At 41.0% G+C, this 21,380-nt stretch overlaps 2 protein-coding genes across 2 annotated transcripts in view; one reads left to right on the top strand and one right to left on the bottom strand.

Moving 5' to 3' along the window:
* LOC102451605 (putative guanylate cyclase soluble subunit beta-2) overlaps positions 1-9,150 on the top strand; it is a 32,638-nt gene extending 23,488 nt beyond the window's left edge. Inside the window, exons 13-17 of the mRNA XM_006131393.5 lie at positions 25-179; positions 2,210-2,424; positions 2,510-2,632; positions 4,079-4,256; positions 7,371-9,150. Of these exons, the coding sequence (XP_006131455.2) occupies positions 25-179; positions 2,210-2,424; positions 2,510-2,632; positions 4,079-4,230 (645 nt within the window). The 3' untranslated portion in view covers positions 4,231-4,256; positions 7,371-9,150. The remainder of the gene's footprint in view (positions 1-24; positions 180-2,209; positions 2,425-2,509; positions 2,633-4,078; positions 4,257-7,370) is intronic.
* Positions 9,151-13,045: 3,895 nt separating this feature from the next.
* CCDC195 (coiled-coil domain containing 195) lies at positions 13,046-20,207 on the bottom strand. The gene is made up of 3 exons (XM_025188837.2): positions 19,823-20,207; positions 17,333-17,594; positions 13,046-13,202 (listed from the first exon to the last, which is right to left on the bottom strand). The coding sequence occupies exons 1-3, from the start codon at positions 20,085-20,087 to the stop codon at positions 13,070-13,072; spliced, it is 660 nt and encodes a 219-aa protein (XP_025044622.2). The 5' UTR covers positions 20,088-20,207; the 3' UTR covers positions 13,046-13,069.
* Positions 20,208-21,380: the final 1,173 nt, after the last annotated feature.

The following is a 21,380-nucleotide window of genomic DNA, read 5'->3' as shown; positions in this document are numbered from 1 at the left end:
TGGGTTCTTTGTGTCTTTGTAAAGATTAGAGTTGGGATCCACACAGGTCCTGTCCTGGCTGGAGTTGTTGGAGAAAAGATGCCTCGTTATTGCTTGTTTGGAGACACAGTGAATATAGCTTCCAGGATGGAAAGTCATGGGGTTCCAAGTAAAATTCACCTTAGCCCAACTGTCTATTAGTGAGTAGCTGCAGTAATGCTCCTTTTTATAGCTTTGCTGGAAAAAGTTGCATTGAGTTTTACGTGTATGTAAATATCACTGTTTTCCACAATGTACTTAATTTTAACAATAATATGTTCATGTAAAATAATGCTGAGGCAATTAGAATTGAGTGAACTTTACCATCCCTGTACTAAGACAGATTATTCCAATTCTAAATTTTAGAGTAAAATATTTCCTCCTATCTGATGTGAATACATAATACATAATGGTGTGACTTAAAAGCTCATTAGATCATCTAGTCTGACCATCTGCATAAAATATTGGATAGAATTTCAATTTATCCCTATATGGAGGCTGATAACTTGTGATATAAAGGTTTTATTGGGCACAACTACATAAACCACTGTTTTTTCAACTATGAGGAATGTGGCCTTCTCAATGCCAATAAAAACTTGACACCACACCTCTATATCAACAGTAAAACCAGAGCATTTGTTCACCCAAGCATCACATTATCAACCTCCTTTTTCCTAGTCTTTGTTCTCTTTTTAAAACAAAGAACTAAACTCTGTTCATCTAAGTTTGATACATAATGATAATTTCTGATGTGTAACAGATGAAATTTGCCATCAGAATCACTTAAACTACATTAGTGCAAAAGAATAAAACCAACTCTTGCCATAGTCAATTTCGTATCACCCTATATCTATTTCTTGTCATATAAATCTCTAAGGGTACGTCTAGACTACCGCGTTTTGTCGACGGAAGTTTTGTCGACAGATACTGTCGACAAAACTTCCGTCAACAAAGAGCGTCCAGACACATGGAGTTCTGTCGACAAAGCAAGCCGCTTTGTCGACAGAACTCCGTAGTTTGGACGCAGTGTTACAGGCAATAACACCGTTTGTCGACAGAACGCTGTCGACAGAAGGTGTTTTGCCTCGTAAAATGAGGTATACCAGCGTCGACAAAACCGCAGAGTTCTGTCGACGTTATGTCGACAGAACTCCGCGGTAGTGTAGACGCTGGTATTGTTTTGTCGACAAAAGTCCACTTTTGTCGACAAAACTAGGTAGTCTAGACACACCCTAATTGGCAGGTGAATCCCACTTCAATCACTAATGTTTAATTTTACCATGGCTTCATGGACAATAAGAACCCTACCTATCAAGTGAGAATTTGATTTTAATAGACATCTATCAGGGATGATCTAGATGGTGCTTGGTCCTGCTGTGAGGGCAAGGGACTGGACTTGATGACCTCCTGAGGTCTCTTCCAGTTCTAGTAATCTATGATTCTGATCACCATGAGATCAAAGTTGATTAAATTCTGTGGGAAGACTCTCTGACTCAGTGGGCTTTGGATCAGGCACTTTGTGCATACTTACTTAAGCAAGCCAAACCTTGATCTAAATACAAAAACCAGCTGTAGAGCAAAATCTTCCTCTCAGTTAATTGTAGGGAATTTTGACTATTCTAACCTGCTTTTTCCCACCTGTTTTAGTTTAATTGCTGATATACACCATGGCTGTGTCTACACTGGGCCACTTATTCCGGAAAATCAGCTGCTTTTCCGGAATAAGCTGCGAGCTGTCTACACTGGCCCTTGAATTTCCGGAAAAGCAACGACGCTTTACTGTACAAAATCAGCCGCTATTCCGGAAAAACTATTCTGCTCCCGCTCGGGCATAAGTCCTTATTCCGGAACACTGTTCCGGAAAAGGGCCAGTGTAGACAGCCCAGTAGTCTTTTCCGGAAAAAAGCCCCGATCGCGAAAATGGCGATCGGGGCTCTTTTCCGGAAAAGCGCGTCTACATTGGCCACAGATGCTTTTCCGGAAAAAGGGCTTTTCCGGAAAAGCAGCCTGCCAATGTAGACGCTCCTTTTCCGGAAAAACTGAAAACGGAATAGTATTCCGTTTTAAGCAGTTCCGGAAATTCATGCCAGTGTAGACACAGCCCCCGCTATTCTGAGAGAAGAATGCTAAGAATCTGATAACTTTTGCTCTGTAAAAACCCCTTTTAATATAATTGTTGTTGTTGTTCTAGCTGCCTAAAGGGCAAAAGTTTTGAGATGACTGAAAGAGGAGAGATTGAAGTGAAGGGCAAAGGGAAAATGCATACCTATTTCTTGATTAGAAACAGGACTGCCACCGAGAATGAGATCATGGGAAACCCAACAAAGGAACCAGAGGCTGTCCATGAATCTGTTCAGTCCTTTCATGGGTCCAGGATCAAAACAATACGAAGTTCATGTCAGCAAGGTAGAGTTGGCCCAACAGGAAACCAATTCTTTTCACAATCTTTTAATTACAATTAAATAAAATATTCATTCTCCTCTTTCCTCAGCCATGCAGTTCAATTCAGAGCCAGACCAGCCTCCAACCATAGCAATGAAGTACATTGATGGTCCCATGGAAACGCAAGCCAGTCACAAAGGAAGAAGTCAAGAAAGAATTATGGACTTAACTGGTATTTTCTTTGTTACTGAATAGTCAACTAGTGGAGTTAGAAAGGCTTGATCCCACAAACTGATTGTATTACTCATGTGAACAGTCACTGCTTACATACAAATGCATTCAGAGGTAACTGGTGAAGGGTGGCACAGAGGGCACCAGCCATGTGATTTCTAGGCCGGGGAAGAGCCAGGACAATGCTCCACTTCCCTAAGTCCAACCTCTCCTGTCCCCTCTTCTCCTGAGTGTTGCGGTAGCAGGGATCCAGCCTCCCTGCACTCACCAGCAGCGGTGGGGGAAGTGGAGCAACATGGCCTCAGTTTACTTTTCTCCTTCAGCCAGGTCATTCTGCTTTCTGATGGAGAGTGCGGGGGCGGTTCTGCCCCTCTCCCAAGTGATGCAGCTGGGGGAGCAGAATGAGTTCCCCACCACTGCCAATTAGTGCAGGAGGCCAGATACTTTCTGCAGGTGCCAGGTGCCCCTGGCCTCCCCTGACCCCCAGGGATTCTTGCTCCACCAGCTGCTGGCCAGCCCTTTGCCCCTGCCACGCATGGCATTTGAAGGGCTGGTTCCTCCTCTTGCCCTCCTGCCCCCACCCCATGTGTCATCCCTGGATGCATTATATCAGTGGGACTTCTCACATCAGTGGCTGCTGAAGGCTAACCATCCTACACCTTGTTTGGGGCTGAGCATATCCATCTTCATAGTGATCCCAGGCTTCAGCAATGGACTGGAGAGCAAGAAAATCACAGTGAGACTATTCGGACTATAATTATCGTTAACATTTTGAAAGTCCCAGGGATCTCACACCATGGTCAAAGCAGAGTAAAGTAGGAACGGGTATTCTCACTGCACCTAAGCCATAGAGAGGAAAGGGGTCTGTGAGGCTGCATGAGTGACCCGCATTAGAGGGAGGGCAGGGAGCTCTGATTCCCATCCCTAACCTCCTGTAACTTTATCTGTTGGTCCCACCTCCTCAGTCTCTATTGACTCAAGTACACTCGGGATTAATTCCATGAATTTGAGGGTCTTCTGCAACTCAGGTGTCCCACATCAACTGTGCATTCCCTAAGCTCTGAAAATGGATTTGTTTGTGCTTTTCTTGGTTATGAGTGGTAAGTTAATCGACTCTTATGCCTTAAGGCACTAGCCAATCACCTGTGATTAGGGAGGATTTAATCCCTCATGTACAGCATTGCACAGTTGATCAGGTGCCTTATGGGGACGTTCATTTTCCAGTGAAATTACAGGTGCTAACCAATGCTGGAAGCAGAATATCAGATTTGATCCTACATACAGAGCAAAAATATGTTATGGCTCTTCAACTGACTTAAAAATGTGTATCTCCCTTTATCTCTGCTCCGCTCATGGGCAACCAGTTATACAACCACCATACAGCTGCCCATACTGATCTATCTTTGGTCATTAAGAACTCACACACAGAAAAAACATTTCTTTACAGGCAAAACACATGACTTTGAAAGCGCTGGCTGTCGCCATGGTGACCAGCAGCCAGCCAGTGATCCTTATCTGCACAATCAGGAAAGAATCAAGCCAGCAGCTGAAGAACCAGAGATCAGACATGTCAGATCCAATTTTTGCAATTTAGTTTAAGCTGCTGACTTTTAAAGTTAAACAGGGTAAGTACATTACCATCTACTGCATTTTGCTATCTGGGTGACGCTTTTATATGGAAAATAGCACATGGAGGGTGTAAAAATGTCAGTTCTTCAGGGCTGGCAAGAAATTAAAAAGTATGGAGGATCACACAGGTATCTTCTGATAATGGTATTTACATAATTTAATTCTAAGATAGAAGCATGAGAGGACACAAAATGCTTTGGTCATAGGGTACTCCTCAGCAAGTGCCATATTTCTCCTACTCTCCTTCCCCTTGTCCCAACTGGATTCATGTTCTTGGGTTCCCATCTAGTGATCAGAATACATGGGGGCAGGAAACGATGGATTCCTGTTACTAGCGGCTTTCCTGCTCTAATGAACATTCACAATAAAATAAAAATGCCCTGAAGTGACAATTGCCTTGTCTGACTCCAATAGACATGACTACTTGCCTAAACGGGGAGCAGAATTTGACCCACACCCTATCTTTGATACCAGTTTACTTATGCAGGGGGATCTCTCTCGTCCTGACAGCAGGGATGGACTCAGATTTAATAAGCTCAGTACTTCCATTTCAAAATAAATATGGCTTTTGCTTTTTAGTCTTTATGGGACACACATCAGTTTATAATTTTTTACACTTGTATTTGTGCTGCACTAAGGCCACCTTAAAATGAAGCACATTGCTCAATATAAAAGCACGTTGAGCTGAGTTCACCCCTGTACAGTGGGCCCAGCACAAGGTCTTTGCACCTCTGACATCCTCAAAATTGGGTTTAAGTGGGTTCCAATTTATTTTTGAGCAGCCTCCCTGCCTAAACAAAATTTAAAAAGATCTGGAGCCCAGCTTAGGGCATAACTTTGCTGCAGATAAGTAGTTCTTTAATTTCACTTACCTGATGCTGAAAATGAGATTCTGGATTGCTAGAGGATTTACCCCCATTGTAATGTATCCTCAGACCACATTTGATCAAAAATGGCAGAGTAAACAACAGGCTCAGTTGCCGAAAAGGATTTGTGACCTAGGATATACAAAAGACCCACGTAAACAAGATAGTGCATGGCAGAAATTGTTCTTTATTGCCCTGCAGCCATCCTAGCCATCCCAGTGTGTGTGTGTGGTTGGGAGTAGGTAGAGGACGAGGGGGTTGGCTTTGGACTCCACACTCAAAATTGTTTTAAGGCCTGCAGCTGTGAATTCTTGAACTAAGTAAGTGTGTGAATATGAATAAACTGTGTTGCACTTTGAGCGAGAATGCACAAAGTGGGATAACATCACTGCTGTTCTGACATGCTCTGGGGCATCAAATTTCCATCTCTGTATCCGTGTGCATCTGCAGTAAGTGTTCCAAGCTCCTTTAAATATCAAAGAGGAATGTGAGCCATCTGTAAGGAGTCTTCCATAGGCAGACTCCTCAGGTGGAAGTAATACTAATTTACTGGGTTAAACATTTCTGTTAAATCTAAAGTAATATGATTTGTCTGGCCACGTGCCCTGGAGCGTTAATGTTTATACAATCTGCCTGAGCACCATGGGACAGTCAGAATGGAACCCAATTTCATTACTGGTATGTTTTTAAGCAGGGGCCCCCTATTCTCTGAGCTCTAGGTATTGTTTTGGCGGTGGCTACATCTGTTCTAGATTACAGAACTGTCCAAGTTTTGTTATAGTAAAACTGGATATCAAGTTTTGAATACGTGGTGGCATGCTGTGAAATCTGCATTACAAGCTACATTCCCTTCCCCCGCGTTCACTCTGGGGAGCCCTATACTTTCTATGCTGACTGTGGACAACCTGTACTAGTATACATCTCTAAGGAGATGTGGTGCGGGGACTGATGCTTCCCCTCCCCCCCACAGAACCATTCACTGACAATCAGAGGGAGTTGGGAGTTGGAATTGGTGGTGCCTCATTGGTGTAAGACATGGGTTCCCAAACTGGGGGGGTGGTGTGAGGCAACCCAATGTGCCCCTCCCTTAAGTCCTTAAGTTTTGTTTTTCAGTCATTTCCTTTTTTTCCTCCTCAACAAGTTGTGCTGCTATTGCGGGGGGGGGGGGGGGGGGGGGGGAGGGGTGGTGCGTGAGGGTTTCTCAAAAATCAAAACGGGGGCATGATGCCAAAAGGTTTGGGAACCACTGGTGTAAGAGGACAACCTGCAAGGAAAGCATTTATCTGTCCTGCAAGACAAGTAGATTTTATTAGCCCTTCTCAAAAAGGCCACATGGTGGAACAATATTCTTGTCAATTATCCCAATTTGCACAGGGCACCTGTAAGGTTTACTAACTGTTGTGGGGGTCCTGAGCCCCTGAAATGACCTGCAATTTTCCATTCTGGCCACTAGCAATAAGAGATCCTAAGGCCAGGTCTACACTAGGGAACAATATTGAAATAAGGTATGCAACTCCAGCTATGTGAATAATGTAGCTGGAGTTGACATACCTTAGATTGAGTTACTGTGGCATGTTCACTGCGGGGATGGGGTGTGTGTGTGTGAAAACACTCCTGGTGACTCCCCTTATGCTTTTTGATCTGGTGGAGTACCTGAATTAATGAATGTGCAATCAGCAGTCAGTTTAATGGGTCTTTCCTAGAGCCGCTAAATCAACCCGGGGCATCAATCCCTGTAGAGCCAATCTCCTGGTAAGCATAGACAAGGCCTATCGTTGCAGCAGTCAGCAACTGCTTCTTTTGTTGTTTCTCAGTTATCTTCACAGCTCCTCTTGGTCTGAGTGCCTTACTGGAGAGGGAGGAGGATATAGTCTCCCCAAGTCCCATAACGTTGGGTCCATAGACAGTTTCAGATCTCCCTGTGGTAGGGAAAGAGGCCATAGAGGGACAGGAGAGGAATGAGAGATTTCCCCCAGGCAGCTATCTCAGCAGGAGAAAAGGCAGATCCTTCACTAGCACAGAGGAAGAGAAGGGGGATTGGCAAGGGAACCTAACCCAGCTGGCAGAGAAGGAAGGGGGAAGACATCAAGGGTGCCTGAGAAAGAGGAAAGAATTGGAGGGGGGGTATGAAGGAAGAGACATCGCAAAAGAGCCCCGAGTTACTTGAGCAGGCTGCCTCACTCTTCCCACAGGAAGACGTCTTCACACTGTACAGCACTTTTAAAAATCTTTTTTTTCCCTCAGATAATCAGCTGTCAGTCATCTCTTTGCTCAGAGATGCGAGGATACAAGGCTCAACACATCCCAGTAAGAGGGCTGGGTAGAGTACAGGCTCCACTCTGGAAGGGAATTCGTGCTTGAATGGTTGGAAAAAAAAGTCATTTGTTTCCTCTCCACTGAGAGAGTACCAGTTTGGAAGCTCACAGAACTGCATCATGTAGACAGACCTCCCTAGGTCAGCAGAGAGGCAAATTTGACATACGAGGTCATTTTCCACTGAAAACACTGTGAATGTTTAAGCTGTGAAATATTTTAAATGCCAGTAATTAGTCCAATTCTTAGGCAGTTAAGTAATTATTCTGTTATTTATTTCATACTCTGTGTGCAATATACATGGGCAATCGCTTCATTATGTATGTTCTTATACAAAATTCTTCTAATGTCTCTGTTCTATAGATCCATTCACAGTATTCTGCGGGCACTGTTTTTTAAAAATAAATTATGGTTGCACATCAACATGTGTTCATAAAGCACCACACACAAAATAAACACTTGTGGTGTTATTTGTCTATTCATGACTTTCTACAAACATTGTTGAAAATCAGTGTGGGTTTGTGCTCCTCAATCACAATACAACAGGTAATTTCTCCTTGAGATACTCACCTCATCACTCTCTGATTTAATTAGCGTTAATGTCACACTCCCATCTCTGTATTCCTTCCTTTTTTCTCTTCAAGCATCTGAAGTAGTGAGAGTTTGACCTAATGAAAGTTTATTCCCTAACAAATTTGCTAGTCTTTAAAGTGCAACCACACTTATTTTTTTAAAAAATCAACTAAGTTCTTTTGAAAATCCATCCCATAATATTTTACAACATAATCAAAACTTCTTGTTTAAAAAAAATGGGATAAAATTTTCTAAAGCACTTAGAGGAATTAACTATGGATAAAAATTAGAAATTCCTAAACAATATATTTTTAAGAGGAGCTGGATAAGACAGTAGAAAAATTCTCAAATCCTTCCCATTTTTCAATTACTTTTGCATTGGTTCTGTTCTCCCCTCCACTTTTCACTCTAAATATTATGAACACTGAAGCAACAACATTTTACTGGCACAAATGTTCAAAACAATTGAATTTCTAGGTTGCAGCCAGACTGTTTATTGCATCTATTTCAATATCACTAAGTGTGATCAGACCTCACTGTGCTGTTGACAGTGAGGCAAATTTGACATACGAGGTCATTTCCCACTGAAAACACTGAAAGTTTATGCTGAGAAATATTTTAAATGCCAGTAATTAGTCCAATTCCTAGGCACTCTTAGGAATCAAAGCGGGGACTTCTGGAGCTAAGTGTAGGAGTCTTTACTGCAGGAGTGAGAAGCCAGCTGGTTCTCAGGCAGATTCGTTCTCTCTAAGGGTATGTCTAGACTACAGGCCTCTTTCAAAAAAGATTTTTCGAAAGAGATCGTCTAGACAGCCCCGAGTCTTTTGAAAAGTGAGCTGCTTTTTCAAAAGAGAGCACCCAAGCAATCTGGACACTCTCTTTCAAAAAAGCCCTGTTTGTGGTCAAGAACGCCTTTTTTTGAAAGAGCTCTTTAGAAAAAAGGCAGTCTTCCTTGTAAAAGTAGGTTTACCGCTGTCAAAAAAAACCCCATTGCGTTCTTTCAATTTAATTTAGAAAACGCAATGGCAGTCTAGATGTAGGTGAAGTTTTTTTCAAAAAAGGCCACTTTTTTGAAAAAACTCTGTAGTCTAGACATACACTAAGTGGTCTTGGTGCCACTAGATGGGATAGTACACCACATCGAGGCTATGTCTACAAGTTTTCTCGGCAAAAAATATGCAAATGAGGGACTCATTTGCATGAGCCGAGATCTCATTTGCATATTTTCTGCTGATCTGTTTTTGCGGTGGGGTTTTTGTGCAAAAACAATCAGCGTAGAAATTTTCTTTTTGCGCAAAAACTCCTTTTTCTGCAAGATTGGAAGTGTAGACGTAGCCCTAGAATACATCTACACAGCAAGCCATTATTGCAGAATAATTTTGAGATGGTGGACTTCTTACTGTGACTTCTGTAACCCTTATTTTACAAGGAGTAAGGGAAGTTGAAGGAAGAGTGTTCTTCCTTCAACATCCTGCTGTGTAGCTAGTGCTAAAAGCCAAATTAAGCTATTTCGACTTCAGCTACACAGTTGATGAAGCTGAAGTTATATATCTTAATTTGACTTTTGCCCTGCAATGTAGATGTGCCCTTAGAAGGTGTGTGGGTTACATATTTCCCCTACTGAGGAAGCGTGTCCTGAGCTTCAGAGAATTCCTAGATGAAATTCCAGATTAGCCCTCACTAGTAACACCTACAGGCAGACTCAAACCTGGGAATTTTAGTACTTAGTGCATGAACTAAAGGTCCAAGGTTTGATTCTGCCTGCGAGCATTACATTAGGGGAAAGAACAGACATATAATAGGAGACTCTCTCAGCGATAGTGACCTTACATACTAACTAGATTGTCAGAAAAAGGATAGGTAAAAAAATCTTGACACTTTATAGATAGGAAACCAAGGCTGAGATTTTCAAAGTTGTTTAATGCCCAATTTCCATTAAGCCTGGGGTATTCAAAGGAGTCTGAGGATGTTGGATCACACACATACAATATTCAAAAGTATTTAAGTTTCAAAAACCAACATAGATAGTGACTTTCATAAATGGTAATTTAGATCCCACATTAAAAGAAGTTTCTTGTTGGTTCAGAAAAAAAAATCAGTGATATTTCAAATGAAACATAATTGTTTTGAAATTATCTATGCAAAGTATCCCCCATTTTTCAATCAGCCTCGACTTTTTTTTAAACCTTTACCTGAAAATTACTTGAAAATGTAAGTATATAGGAGAAGGGAGCATTCAAATTACAACAAACATTTTAAAACCAGAAACCCATATGGATGTAAATGAGGTAAATTTGAATTTCTCAAAATAATCAGTAGAAAAATTTTCAATAATTAGAAACTCATGACCAGAAATTCAGTCCCTTTGAAAAGGCCAGTGACTAAAGCTAATAAATAATTCACTCTGTGTAGTTTTTGAATTTAGACTTTTTCCATTTATATTTGATAAGCAGCCCACGGTTCTCTCAAATGTGTTCATTATTCAAAATCATTTGCCAAATAATTTATACAAATAAATCTTTGTTTTTAGCTCATCAGCATGCAAGATCTGCAATTTAAAGTCAAGCTGTGTTGGTTAACTTTGGTTGAGCCTATTGATCGTGAGGCATTGTAAGTGTTCTGTGGTACTGATTCACAAAAGCACTTATGCATGTCCTAAAGTCTCACTGATTAAGGAGGCTTTCCAGAATCCAAGCCTGACCGAACATATATTTAGAATCTAGTTTCTGGTGAGAGAAGGGTTATTATGCTTGGGAATATAAACATTCACTTTCTGCAAATATTTTCTAAAATTAGCTGTTCATTAGGTTGTTCTGTCACTAAATTTGCTTGCAAGCAAATACAGATGAGAAATCATGAACACATGGAAACAGAAGGAAAATCAGGTTTTTTTTTTAATTAGTGTTACTATCTGTAGAAACAGTTTTTGAGAGCTATTCACCTAGTTCTACTGGCAGTATTACAAAGTAGATATACTGGCCCCAAACTATATGAAAAACAACATTAGCAGAGAGATCAGAATCTGAATGAGAACGTACAAAAACATGTTTAACTAAATGTAAAATTGATGGTGTAAACTCTCAGTAATTACTCTTAAAACATTCAAGTAAGTATGTTGTTTAAATGCAGTCTATTGGAATAAATTTGTTCTGTAGCCACATTATATTAATTCTGTGTATAAACAGCTCCTCTTAATGCTTACGTTTTGTGATGCATACATAACCCACACACATAAGCTACGTCTACACTGGCAGCTTCTTGCACAAGAACTGTTTTGTGAAAGAGTTCTTGTGCAAAAAGTCTTCCACAAGAGCATCTCTACACTGGCATGTGCTTTTGCACAAGAGCGTCTATGGCAGTGTGGATACTCTCTTGCGGAAGAAAGCTCTGATGGCCATTTTAGCCATAGAGGTTTCTTGCGCAAGAAATTCATGTTGACTGTCTACACGGCCCTCTTGCAGAAGAGCTCTTGTGCAAGAGGGCTAATTTCTCATGGGGAGAGGAATAATGCAGGACTATGTAGCACTTTAAAGACTAACAAGATGGTTTATTAGATGATGAGCTTTCGTGGGCCAGACCCACTTCCTCAGATCAAATAGTGGAAGAAAATAGTCACAACCATATATACCAAAGGATACAATTAAAAAAAATGAACACATTTTGTTAGTCTTTAAAGTGCTACATAGTCCTGCATTTTGCTTCAGCTACACCAGACTAACACGGCTACATTTCTATTACTATTCTTCCAGAAGAAGCCCTGTTTTCTGATGCTATATTGTAAATTTACTTGCGCAAGAACACGTGTGCAGCGTAGACACCCGGCAAGTTTTTGCACAAGAACAGCTGTTCTTGCACAAGAAGCCGCCAGTGTAGAGGTATCCCTAGTGTGGTTACTGAGCAATGCAAGTGGTACCTAGGCCACGGCAACAGTTAAGATCAAGAGACCTCTACAGCATGGGCTGGGAGCCAGCTGACTTTTAGCTCAGAGAGTAGAGGCTCCTATACCGAGGTCCCAGGTTCAAGTCCTCCTGGTGGTGGTTACTCATAGTCCTGTACAGTGTATAGAAAATAGGAATGTATGTGCAATGTTTCCAGTCTGTAAATATTTGTAGCCAAATTAAACACTGTGTTGGCAATGTCTGTTTCTAAAATTTACTGAGTGAATAGTTCAAATTTACTTGATGAGTTTCTCCTCTTTTCTTTGTCATGAATTTTCCCCATTTCTCTCTCACACATTTTCTTTGCATTTGAAGTTATTTGCTGAATATTTGCAGCAAATAATTCTTGATTTGGAGCTGGTTCACAAGTAATACACTGCAAGCATTTGATATTCATAATTCCAGCAGCTTTGATTGAACACGTGATGTGTTTCTGGTCGCAGATCAGATGAGCATAACTTAGAATCAGGCTCTTGGTCACATTTTCATATTAAGAGCTGTCATGGTTTCTTTTCCTTCAATTGTTCTTTAATGCAGTTTTGGTGAGCATTCCCTTCAGTATCTCCTGTGTGAGAATATTCACAGAAATAAACAGAAAAAGGATATTGACTGTCAATGTGTATTTCTATAAGAATTCAAATCAATGTTAAGATACTATTCTTAATATACAAGCCCAGCTGTATTTCTATTATAAGATTTTACAGCTTTGTGTACAGAAAAAAAATCACAAGTTCTTTAACGGTTTCTATTTTGTAATTTGCAATATACACCTTACTGGCAATGAGAAGAACTACAACAAAACATAAGAAATTGTGTTGCATGGTAACAGTAACACTGCAACAAATGCTAGTAGCTCTTCAAGTATGCAGATCTTGCAAAAATATACTCTTTCAAGATATGTGCTTTTGAAACCCTTGGGCAAGAGATATATAGGCTTCTGACAAGTTTTGTCATGACTTCCATTTCCTTGCTAGACAACAGGCCTGTGACCTGGAACAGTCTTAGTGATTCTCTGAAGACCTCTTGCCAAAGCACTTTGGGGAAACATAATCTGACATGCAGCTATCGTTTAAGGCTAGTTTACCTCAAGAATCAACGGGCCTTTAAAAATTGATCAGCTCACATATCCTTTTCAATAATGGTGCTTAACTGTTTTGTGTCCTGATTTTGTGGGCATTTGAAAGAACCTTGATTTTCAGAATAAGATGACATATCCATTGGCAACAGGAAACTAACCGCCTTTACTTTACCCCTAGAGGAAAATGAGAAAGAATTATGAGTTGCTATGAATGTTCAGCATATGCAAAAAGTGAGAAAAGAGAAATTTCCCAAAGGCTATGTATCACTTGTATGTCTACAAAACTGCATGCAGAGCAGTACACAAATGGCTGCAGTAGTCAGGTGTGTGCTTCTTATAGCTTATACACTTAAGTGGTCTTCTAATAATCTTACACTTGTGCACTGAAAGATCAAGCCAATAAAAATGTTCAAGCAGATGTAAGGTATTTTAAGGTGCATATTTGCAACTTCCAACTATGTATGTGCAGCCTCTATCTTGCTCATACAAGTGAACATCTGATAGTGATTAAAACATACATCTTCAAATGTTCAGAAATCACATATCTGGAGAATAAATGACCAAGTTCTCTCTCTCCCCACCTTTACTCCTTAGCTGTAAATGCCACCTTTCCTCTTCCAAGCAACAGGAGAAAAAAAAATCTTGAAAAACTTTAAGATGTTTTTCTCCAACAGTTGTACATGTGTGTGTAGTCCATTGATTCAACAACATTTTCATGTTCTCTCCTTATGGATTCTGGAGTGACTTTGAAGTCACATATGCTAGTGAGCATATTGGGCAGACAAAGTTTCTGGTGAGCATCTTGGTAGCTATAGCAATAGTATGACGCTTTTGGCAGCTAACAGTCGACTATTTCTGTCCTCTTCAAAGTCTTGGAAAGCTTTGAGTGTTGTGTGTGCTACCATGCTGATCTTTTTAAAGCAGCCCTCTGAAGATCATTTGGTTAGTTACTATAGGAGAACATATGCCCCAGATCAGACGTCTGGAACATTTCTCTGTGCTCTACTTAAATTCAACTTAAGCCTTGCATTATGGGTGAAATTCATCTCTACTGAGAAGAATATGATTCAGGCCTATGCACCACCTAAGTCTTATTTTGAAGACTTAAGTACTCCTTAAGTGATGCATAGCCATTGTGAGGGCCCTTTGCATAGGATCTTGTGGGGGCCACTTCCAGGGGTATAAAGCACATGGCTGTTACTTGTAAGAGGCAGTGATCTTTCAACTTGTATATTAACCGCCTTCTTGTAGCTTGTACACAGATGAAGAATACATATGATGAATGCTAAGGCAAGAGTCTATGCCATTTACGGACTGCCCTGAATATGTGATGCTGTGTGAATGCTTTCATCCAGATGCTGCTTGATCACAGTTTGTATTGGAGGATGTACAGAGGTTGGGGGGAGTGACTAGAGTGCAGGGCAGTGAGCAGACGGTACCATCCATTAGCATAATGCAGCCTTTGCCATCTCTTCTGCCCTTCCCCATGAAGTTTGGAGCAGTGTGAACACAGCACTGGACTCAAATCAAGGTTCGCTTCTGCACTTTAATAAAGAGAACCATCTTATAATCTGCTTCATGCATGTCACTTTGCTGCAAGTCAATGGAAGATCTTATAGTCCATTGGGGAGAGCAGCCTCATCTCTTCTGGGTTTGTGGGTGGCCAATCCACCATGTTTTTGCATGGTTGCCTGACATGAGGAAATTAGTGGGGGTGACGGGTGATGTGAGTGTGGGTCTGTGATCAGCCCAACACCACACACTGCTACTGAGTCCCAGACCCCAGTAAGGGTGGCACACCAAAGAGTCTTTGGCTCAGGTCTATACTTCAGTTGGGCAGCCAAACAGTCAGGGTACATCTACACATCAGTGTTATTTTGCAATAACTGACGTTATTCTGAAAAAAACAGTGCGCGTCTACACTACAAGCTGTTATTTTGAAGTAATGTTGAGCTGGAGGACTTCTTACTCCTATAACCCTTGTTTCACGAGGTGTAAGGGAAGTCAAAGGAAGAGTGTTCTTCCTCAGCTTCCTGCTGTGCAGATAGCATAATTTGGCTTTTGGAGCTATTTTGACTCAAACTACGAGGTTGACGTAGCCAAAGTTGTGTAACTGAATTTGATTTTAGCCCTTCTGTGTAGACGTACCCTCAGTTAGCCCAGGCCCTTGATCAGGGCAGTGGAGTTTCTGAGGGCCTGATGCATCTTCTCTTATTGTTGTCATACATATGTGACCAGAAACTATAAGCGACAATGACTTTGTCAGAAAATTTATAAATAAAGGCTAAAAACCAATTAAGCCCAAATTGGGTGGGCACATGCTTCATTTTCCCCATCGAATAATTTTTTCTTTCACCTTCTTTTGAAACAGCCAACACAGGCTATTATCAGAGCCGGAATACTGTACTAGATGGATCATTGCTCTGAGCTAGAGTGGAAGTTCCTAATTTCTCAAAAGCAGCAAACAAAACAGCCAGTACTACTGCTTTGACTAAACAATGAGTTAAATAGCCATTTTCACCCATCGATCCCAAAGCATTTGTTAAGAAACGCATATTTTTGATCTGTTGCCTTTTCACTTTCAACAAATGTTTCATTTTTCTTTGATTATGAGAGAGTAAATATCTTCGCTGTGCCATATTTTGTGCGCCTATTTCATATTTCTACTTATTCATAGCCTCTCAAAACAGTTCAAGGGCAAGCTGTCCAAAAGCCCCTAACAGTCCCACTGAAGCCGTGTCTTCTCTCCAGAAGATCAATTGCTGCATTGTCATTCTTCCATGGAGTTCAATTTAGCGAGTCTCATTAGTACTTGCTAAATCAAACTCAGAGAGCGCTTCCGACGGCATCTGGTACCGGTACTCCTGCTCTTGCCAAGAGTAAGAGAAGGTGACAGGAGCATTTGCTTCCATCAATGTCCTGATGTGGGGACGCCACCAAGCTCAGTTTAAAGTAAGCTGACTCTAGCTATGTATTCTACATAGCTGGAGTTGTGTACCTTAAGCCAAGCTGCCTGGTCTAGTGTAAACCTGATCTGAAAGAAACTTAAATCCAAGATGACTGTTAATGAGATTTAGGGTGAAATCAATTGGAGATAGATACCAGGCATTTTAAAAAAATCTCTGTAGGTGCATCGTTAGATACATAAACACCTTTAAAAAGCTAGCCCGAAATAACTTTTTAAAAATGGGACTTAAGGATTTTTAGAATATTTTATCCTAAGTCTTTTCCAGCCTCTCATACACAAAGCATTCTGTGCCTCTAACCATTTTTATACTCATCTCCGGACTCCTTCTAGGTCTACTATTAATTCTTTTTAGCATAGGTTGATCAGAACAAAACATGTTTTTCTAGCAGAATGCAAACCACCAGTTTATAAAACATACAATATAGCCAATATTTTCTATTGTACTCTTTAGATATCCTATTTTTGTGTACATTTTTTATTGCTTCTGCCCCTACCCTGTGGTCACTCTGCAGTATAAAGGTGTGTCTGGACTACAGGGTTTTGTCGACAAAAGTCCACTTTTGTCGACAAAACTATACCTGCATCTACACTGCCACTGAGTTCTGTCGACAGAACTCAGCAGTTTTGTCAACGGCTGTAAACCTCATTCTACGAGGAATAACGCCTTTTGTCAACAGAGTTCTGTCGACAGAAGGCGTTATTGCATCTACTCTGTCCTTTGCGTCTACACTCTCATGTCGACAAAGCGGCTTGCTTTGTCGACAGAACTGGAAGTAGTTTAGATGCTCTGTAATCTAGACGTACACTAACTGTCCCATGTGCCTGTTGCCCGCAGTGGTAACTGTAGAGTATCAGCCCCCTCCCTTTCCATGTTATGGAAAACACAATCAGATTCTGGGCACAACAAAACCCTAACCTTGCTTTAAGTTAGGAGAAGAGCTGTTTACCAAATTTGTTTGTGCTAGCTCTTACAGTTTAGGAGGAGTCCTTGAAGAAATGGACTCAAAGACAGATGGACTTACAGACAGATGCACAAACTCTCTACATTTGTCTGTCTCTGTGAGTGTGTGTGTATGTGTGTGCACACGCATGCACACTTTTATGCATATAAAAAAATCAGGCAGTCAGTCCTCCACTGAAAACAATGAGTTTTGCCATTGACCTCACTGAGAACAAAACTAGGTTCCTTATCCATAACAGAAATTTCCCCTGTAGCTTACATACATTTCAATAGTTACCCTGCTCATCATAGAGAGCTTTGAATCCAAAGAATTACCCACATTTATGATCCAATCAAGTGGAAGCAATCTATACTCTACCAGTAAATATTACCTACCTGCACTTATAGACGTGCTCTTGAAAAGATCTTCTTTTGCTAGAATTATTGCTGGAGAAGCAGTCAGCTGGAATTTCTGCACATCCTTTTTCTTCTTTGTTGGCTATTTGCATCACAGAAGAGCTTGCTGGTGGTTTGACAATTCCCTGTACTGCCATGATTCCATTACTGAGATGTCTTTTCTCAGCTTTGTGGTGCTTGTGGCCAGAAAAAGATTGCACTGAGGAAGAGCTGGAATAACGCCTAACAATCATACTAGTGCCTGTTTAGCAGATATAAAATCGTAAGAGTGGCAAACAAATTAAATACACTCATTTTCTTCAGAGACTTATCATATGGAAACTAAAAACCACTTGCAAAATTATTAAGTCCTTTGTGATAAGAAAATATATTTGGGGAAGATTTTCCTAAGCAGAAGTGGCAGTTAGGAGCACTTGGCTATGGGGAGTTATGTGCTATTTCTGCGTTTGAAAGATTTCTTCCTTTATTAGAAGTGTAAAGTCAATAACCAACAAAAGTCTTGTCAAAGATATTTACATAAGGCCTGAATGGGAGATCTATATCACTGAGTCACCAGGACTATTCCTATCAGTAACTAGTCATCAATAGGAGTAAGGGGTTCAGAATCTGGCCCGCAGATACGCAGCTATCCAGGTACAGGAGCAGGCCACGAGCCCTTAGGCTTGAAACAATGATGCCATCTGATAGTTTTTAAATTTTATGAACAAAGTAAGATTTTATTTCAAAAAAAGTTACAAATATTTTTGGGGGAAGAGAAGCAAACAAATGCTCTTTTCCTTTGAAATCCCCTCCACTTCCAAGAACTATGGATGAGGGGAAGCATAGTAGTTGGAAAGCTACTTGCTCACCAATCCGTCCACTTGAAAAGAGCAGCCTACTATTCCCCAAATTTGTACCGTTTTAAGGGCCTGATCCAAAGCCTTTTGAAATACACAGGAGTTTCTCCATTTCGCTCAATGGATTTGGAACAGACCTTAAGTTATTCAATTCCATGCAGTCACCAATTTTATTTAAATACATTAATACACTGACCTCACCCACACCACGAGTTCCCATGGATTTATCTCCTTATTCTCTTCTTAAATATGTTCTCTCTGAACTTAAACCCATGTTCTCTAGAGTTACTTCATCATGGGCATGGACCTTAGCCCTGTCAGGTGGCCGACAAACTTTATGGATGGCCAATCTCTGAAATAGGCCAGAGGAGATTTGGAGACACAATTATGATGATTTATTTTCATTATTTATTTATACCCAGTCATGGATCAGGCCCCCATTGGGCTAAGTACCATACAGACATGAAGACTATGTCTAGACTGCAAGCCTCTTTCGAAAGAGAGCGTCTAGACTGCACGCGGAACTTTCGAAAAAGCAAGCCGCTTTTTCGAAAGAAAGCAGCAAGTGAGTCTGGATGCTCTCTTTCTAAAAAGTCCTGTTTGCTTTCAAGAACGCCTTTTTTCGAAAGATCACTTTCGAAAAAAGGCGTTCTTCCTCGTGCAATGAGGTTTACCGCTGTCGAAAGAAAAGCCGCGTTCTTTCGATTTAATTTCGAAAGAATGCGGCTGCAGTCTAGACGCAGGTGAAGTTTTTTCGAAAAAAGGCTACTTTTTTTGAAAAACCCCCTGAGTCTGGACACAGCCGAAGTAAAAAGATGATATTCCTTAAACATTGTTGTACAAGTACCCTGCTCCCATAAACACAAGCGGGAATATCTACATCGTCCAGTTTTAAACGTTTGTATGTCATCTAACTTGGCTACCTTTCTGAAGCTTTTGAACAAACGTCTTTTGCAGTAAATCCTGCTCAATTAAGTCACCCAAGTGAGGTAATTCACACATTAACAAAAAACACATCATCCTCTTTCATTTCATCAGAAAAAAAAGGAAGCCAAATATTCCTTATTCACTTTATCTATAGCAGCCTCATGGATGTCACCTTCACTCTCTCACATACAGAATATACTAAGCACAACACATATGGAGTATGATTCTAGCCTCACACTGGTTTAAATGGAATTATACTTTATTTGTCACTGTTTGAGGTCAGTGTCACTGCTTATATTGCTAATTCTATTGTGCCTAAGAACTCCAGTCAGGGGACTAGACACTGGACTAATAAACACTGCAAAGACAGAGCCTTCCCCAGAGAATGCACAATATTAAGCCAATTTTTTCTCAAAGACCATGTAACTATTCACTGGGGCTCTGCGCCAGCCAAGTACTTACAAATGCTTGGCTGAGCACCTCAGGAGGACTACCCAGGCACTCAAAGTTAAGTCCATGTTTAAGCATTTTGCTAGATCAGTGCCTTAAGGAAGGCCAGAGGGCTTCATACACTGTGGCCAAGTACACAGTAATGGTGGTTTGCCATTCTCTCCAGGTACATAACAACAGTCCAGAACTCTGCAGTCCTTGAATGAAAGCTAAGTGCAATGTAATAAGCTCAATAATAACCATGGGTCTCCAGTACCTTTCTGTTCCTGCAGGGCCAGAGTGGAGCTGGCAGAGACATTCCTACTCAGGGCCACTGGTGAAGTGACAGTCTCTTCCCCTGAATCAGTGAGGCTCCTGGCTTCCCCCTGTCCACCTTTTCCTCTTGCTCCTGTTGCTTGGGTAGTTGTCCTCAGGCCACTGAATTTCAGTTCCACCCGAAGGGCCCTATTTTCTCTCTCCAGCTTATTGATCTCCGAGCGCATTTCACGGATGATCTGCACGAGTCGCGTGTTTCCTTCCATGACCCTCTCCCTGTGGCAAGTCCCCAGCTCCTCCCCAGGCCGCTAAGTCAACTGCTGCTCGTGCCAAAGTGAAACCATTTATCCAATGTGGCGGGCTCATCCTGCACTTAAATACATGTCAATAATAGGATCCCTCTTTGCCATCTCTCACCACCAAGAGAGCTTGGATTAAGCTGTCAAACCATTCAGAGAACCCAAATGATTTATTCATTCAGGGTTTCGTTTTTCAGGACTGAGCTTTTCATTTTGGCATTTACTTTTACACAAGTCAATTACATTTCCAGATTGCAGCACTATTAGACATACTTATGGGTGAGATTCAAACAAGCATTCCTCAAGCCATGATTGTAAACCCTACCTCCCCACAAAGAGAGGGTTAGATCTCCAGCAGGTTCCCTGGAGATCTTTCCCCTCATTGGTTCCTTTGGGCCACTGAATGCTTCAGATACACATTAGAGGGGTTTGTCTGTGCATCAAAACAATTAATCTCTTCACTGCCATGTAGTGAATTATTTATTTCTGCTTTCAGCATTTGGCAATCTCTCATTTCTCAGAGGCTATCACTTAGAATTAAAACAATATAACAAACAAAATGTTTCCAACACTAAGTAGCAAGACCTGTGATCAGCACAGCAGGTAAACTAAAGTTATTCCTGAAAGGGTAATCTGTATTTCACTACTCCCTCGCTACCTCTTATTGTTTGCTTTGAGACGTTTGCCTGAACAAAGCATGGACCACGTAAGCAGAGACAGTCAAACATGAATCTTGCAATAGAAAAGAAACACAATACTTTGTGCTGCTTTCATTACCTGGTCCTTAAAGATGTTGTTCTGTTAGAAACAAAAAAGCAAAAGCCTCATAAAGCACATTCTGAAACATCCATTTTGTTTCCCTTAATTTACATTAATATTTAAATATTAGAGACCTGCCAAACCTGTATGAAAATATTTAAAAAAATCTTGCTCTGAAAGAACTCTGCATCTCCTCTAGTTTTTATAACTAAGGAATATCTGAAGAAAAATAAGGTCTTTGGGCCAGATCATAGAATCATAGAATCATAGGACTGGAAGGGACCTCGAGAGGTCATCAAGTCCAGCCCCCCGCCCTCAAGGCAGGACCAAGCTCTGTCTAGACCATCCCTGACAGATGTCTATCTAACCTGTTCTTAAATATCTCCAGAGAGGGAGATTCCACCACCTCCCTTGGCAATTTATTCCAATATTTGACCACCCTGACAGTTAGGAATTTTTTCCTAATGTCCAATCTAAACCTCCCCTGCTGCACTTTAAGCC

The sequence above is a fragment of the Pelodiscus sinensis genome, chromosome 10, assembly GCF_052426305.1.
Source record: "Pelodiscus sinensis isolate ZL-2025 chromosome 10, ASM5242630v1, whole genome shotgun sequence".
NCBI lineage: Eukaryota > Metazoa > Chordata > Testudines > Trionychidae > Pelodiscus > Pelodiscus sinensis.
Note: the sequence above shows the minus strand (reverse complement) of the source record. Positions and strands in the feature narration are given on the sequence as shown.

Coding starts and splice junctions, on each gene's coding strand:
- CCDC195 (XM_025188837.2), bottom strand. CDS start 20,087: ATGGAAGGAAACACGCGACTCGTGCAGATCATCCGTGAAATGCGCTCG. Junction 17,595..19,822: donor GGCCCTGCAGGAACAGAAAG/GTACTGGAGACC, acceptor TCTGCTAAACAG/GCACTAGTATGATTGTTAGG. Junction 13,203..17,332: donor GAGCACGTCTATAAGTGCAG/GTAGGTAATATT, acceptor ATTTTCCTCTAG/GGGTAAAGTAAAGGCGGTTA.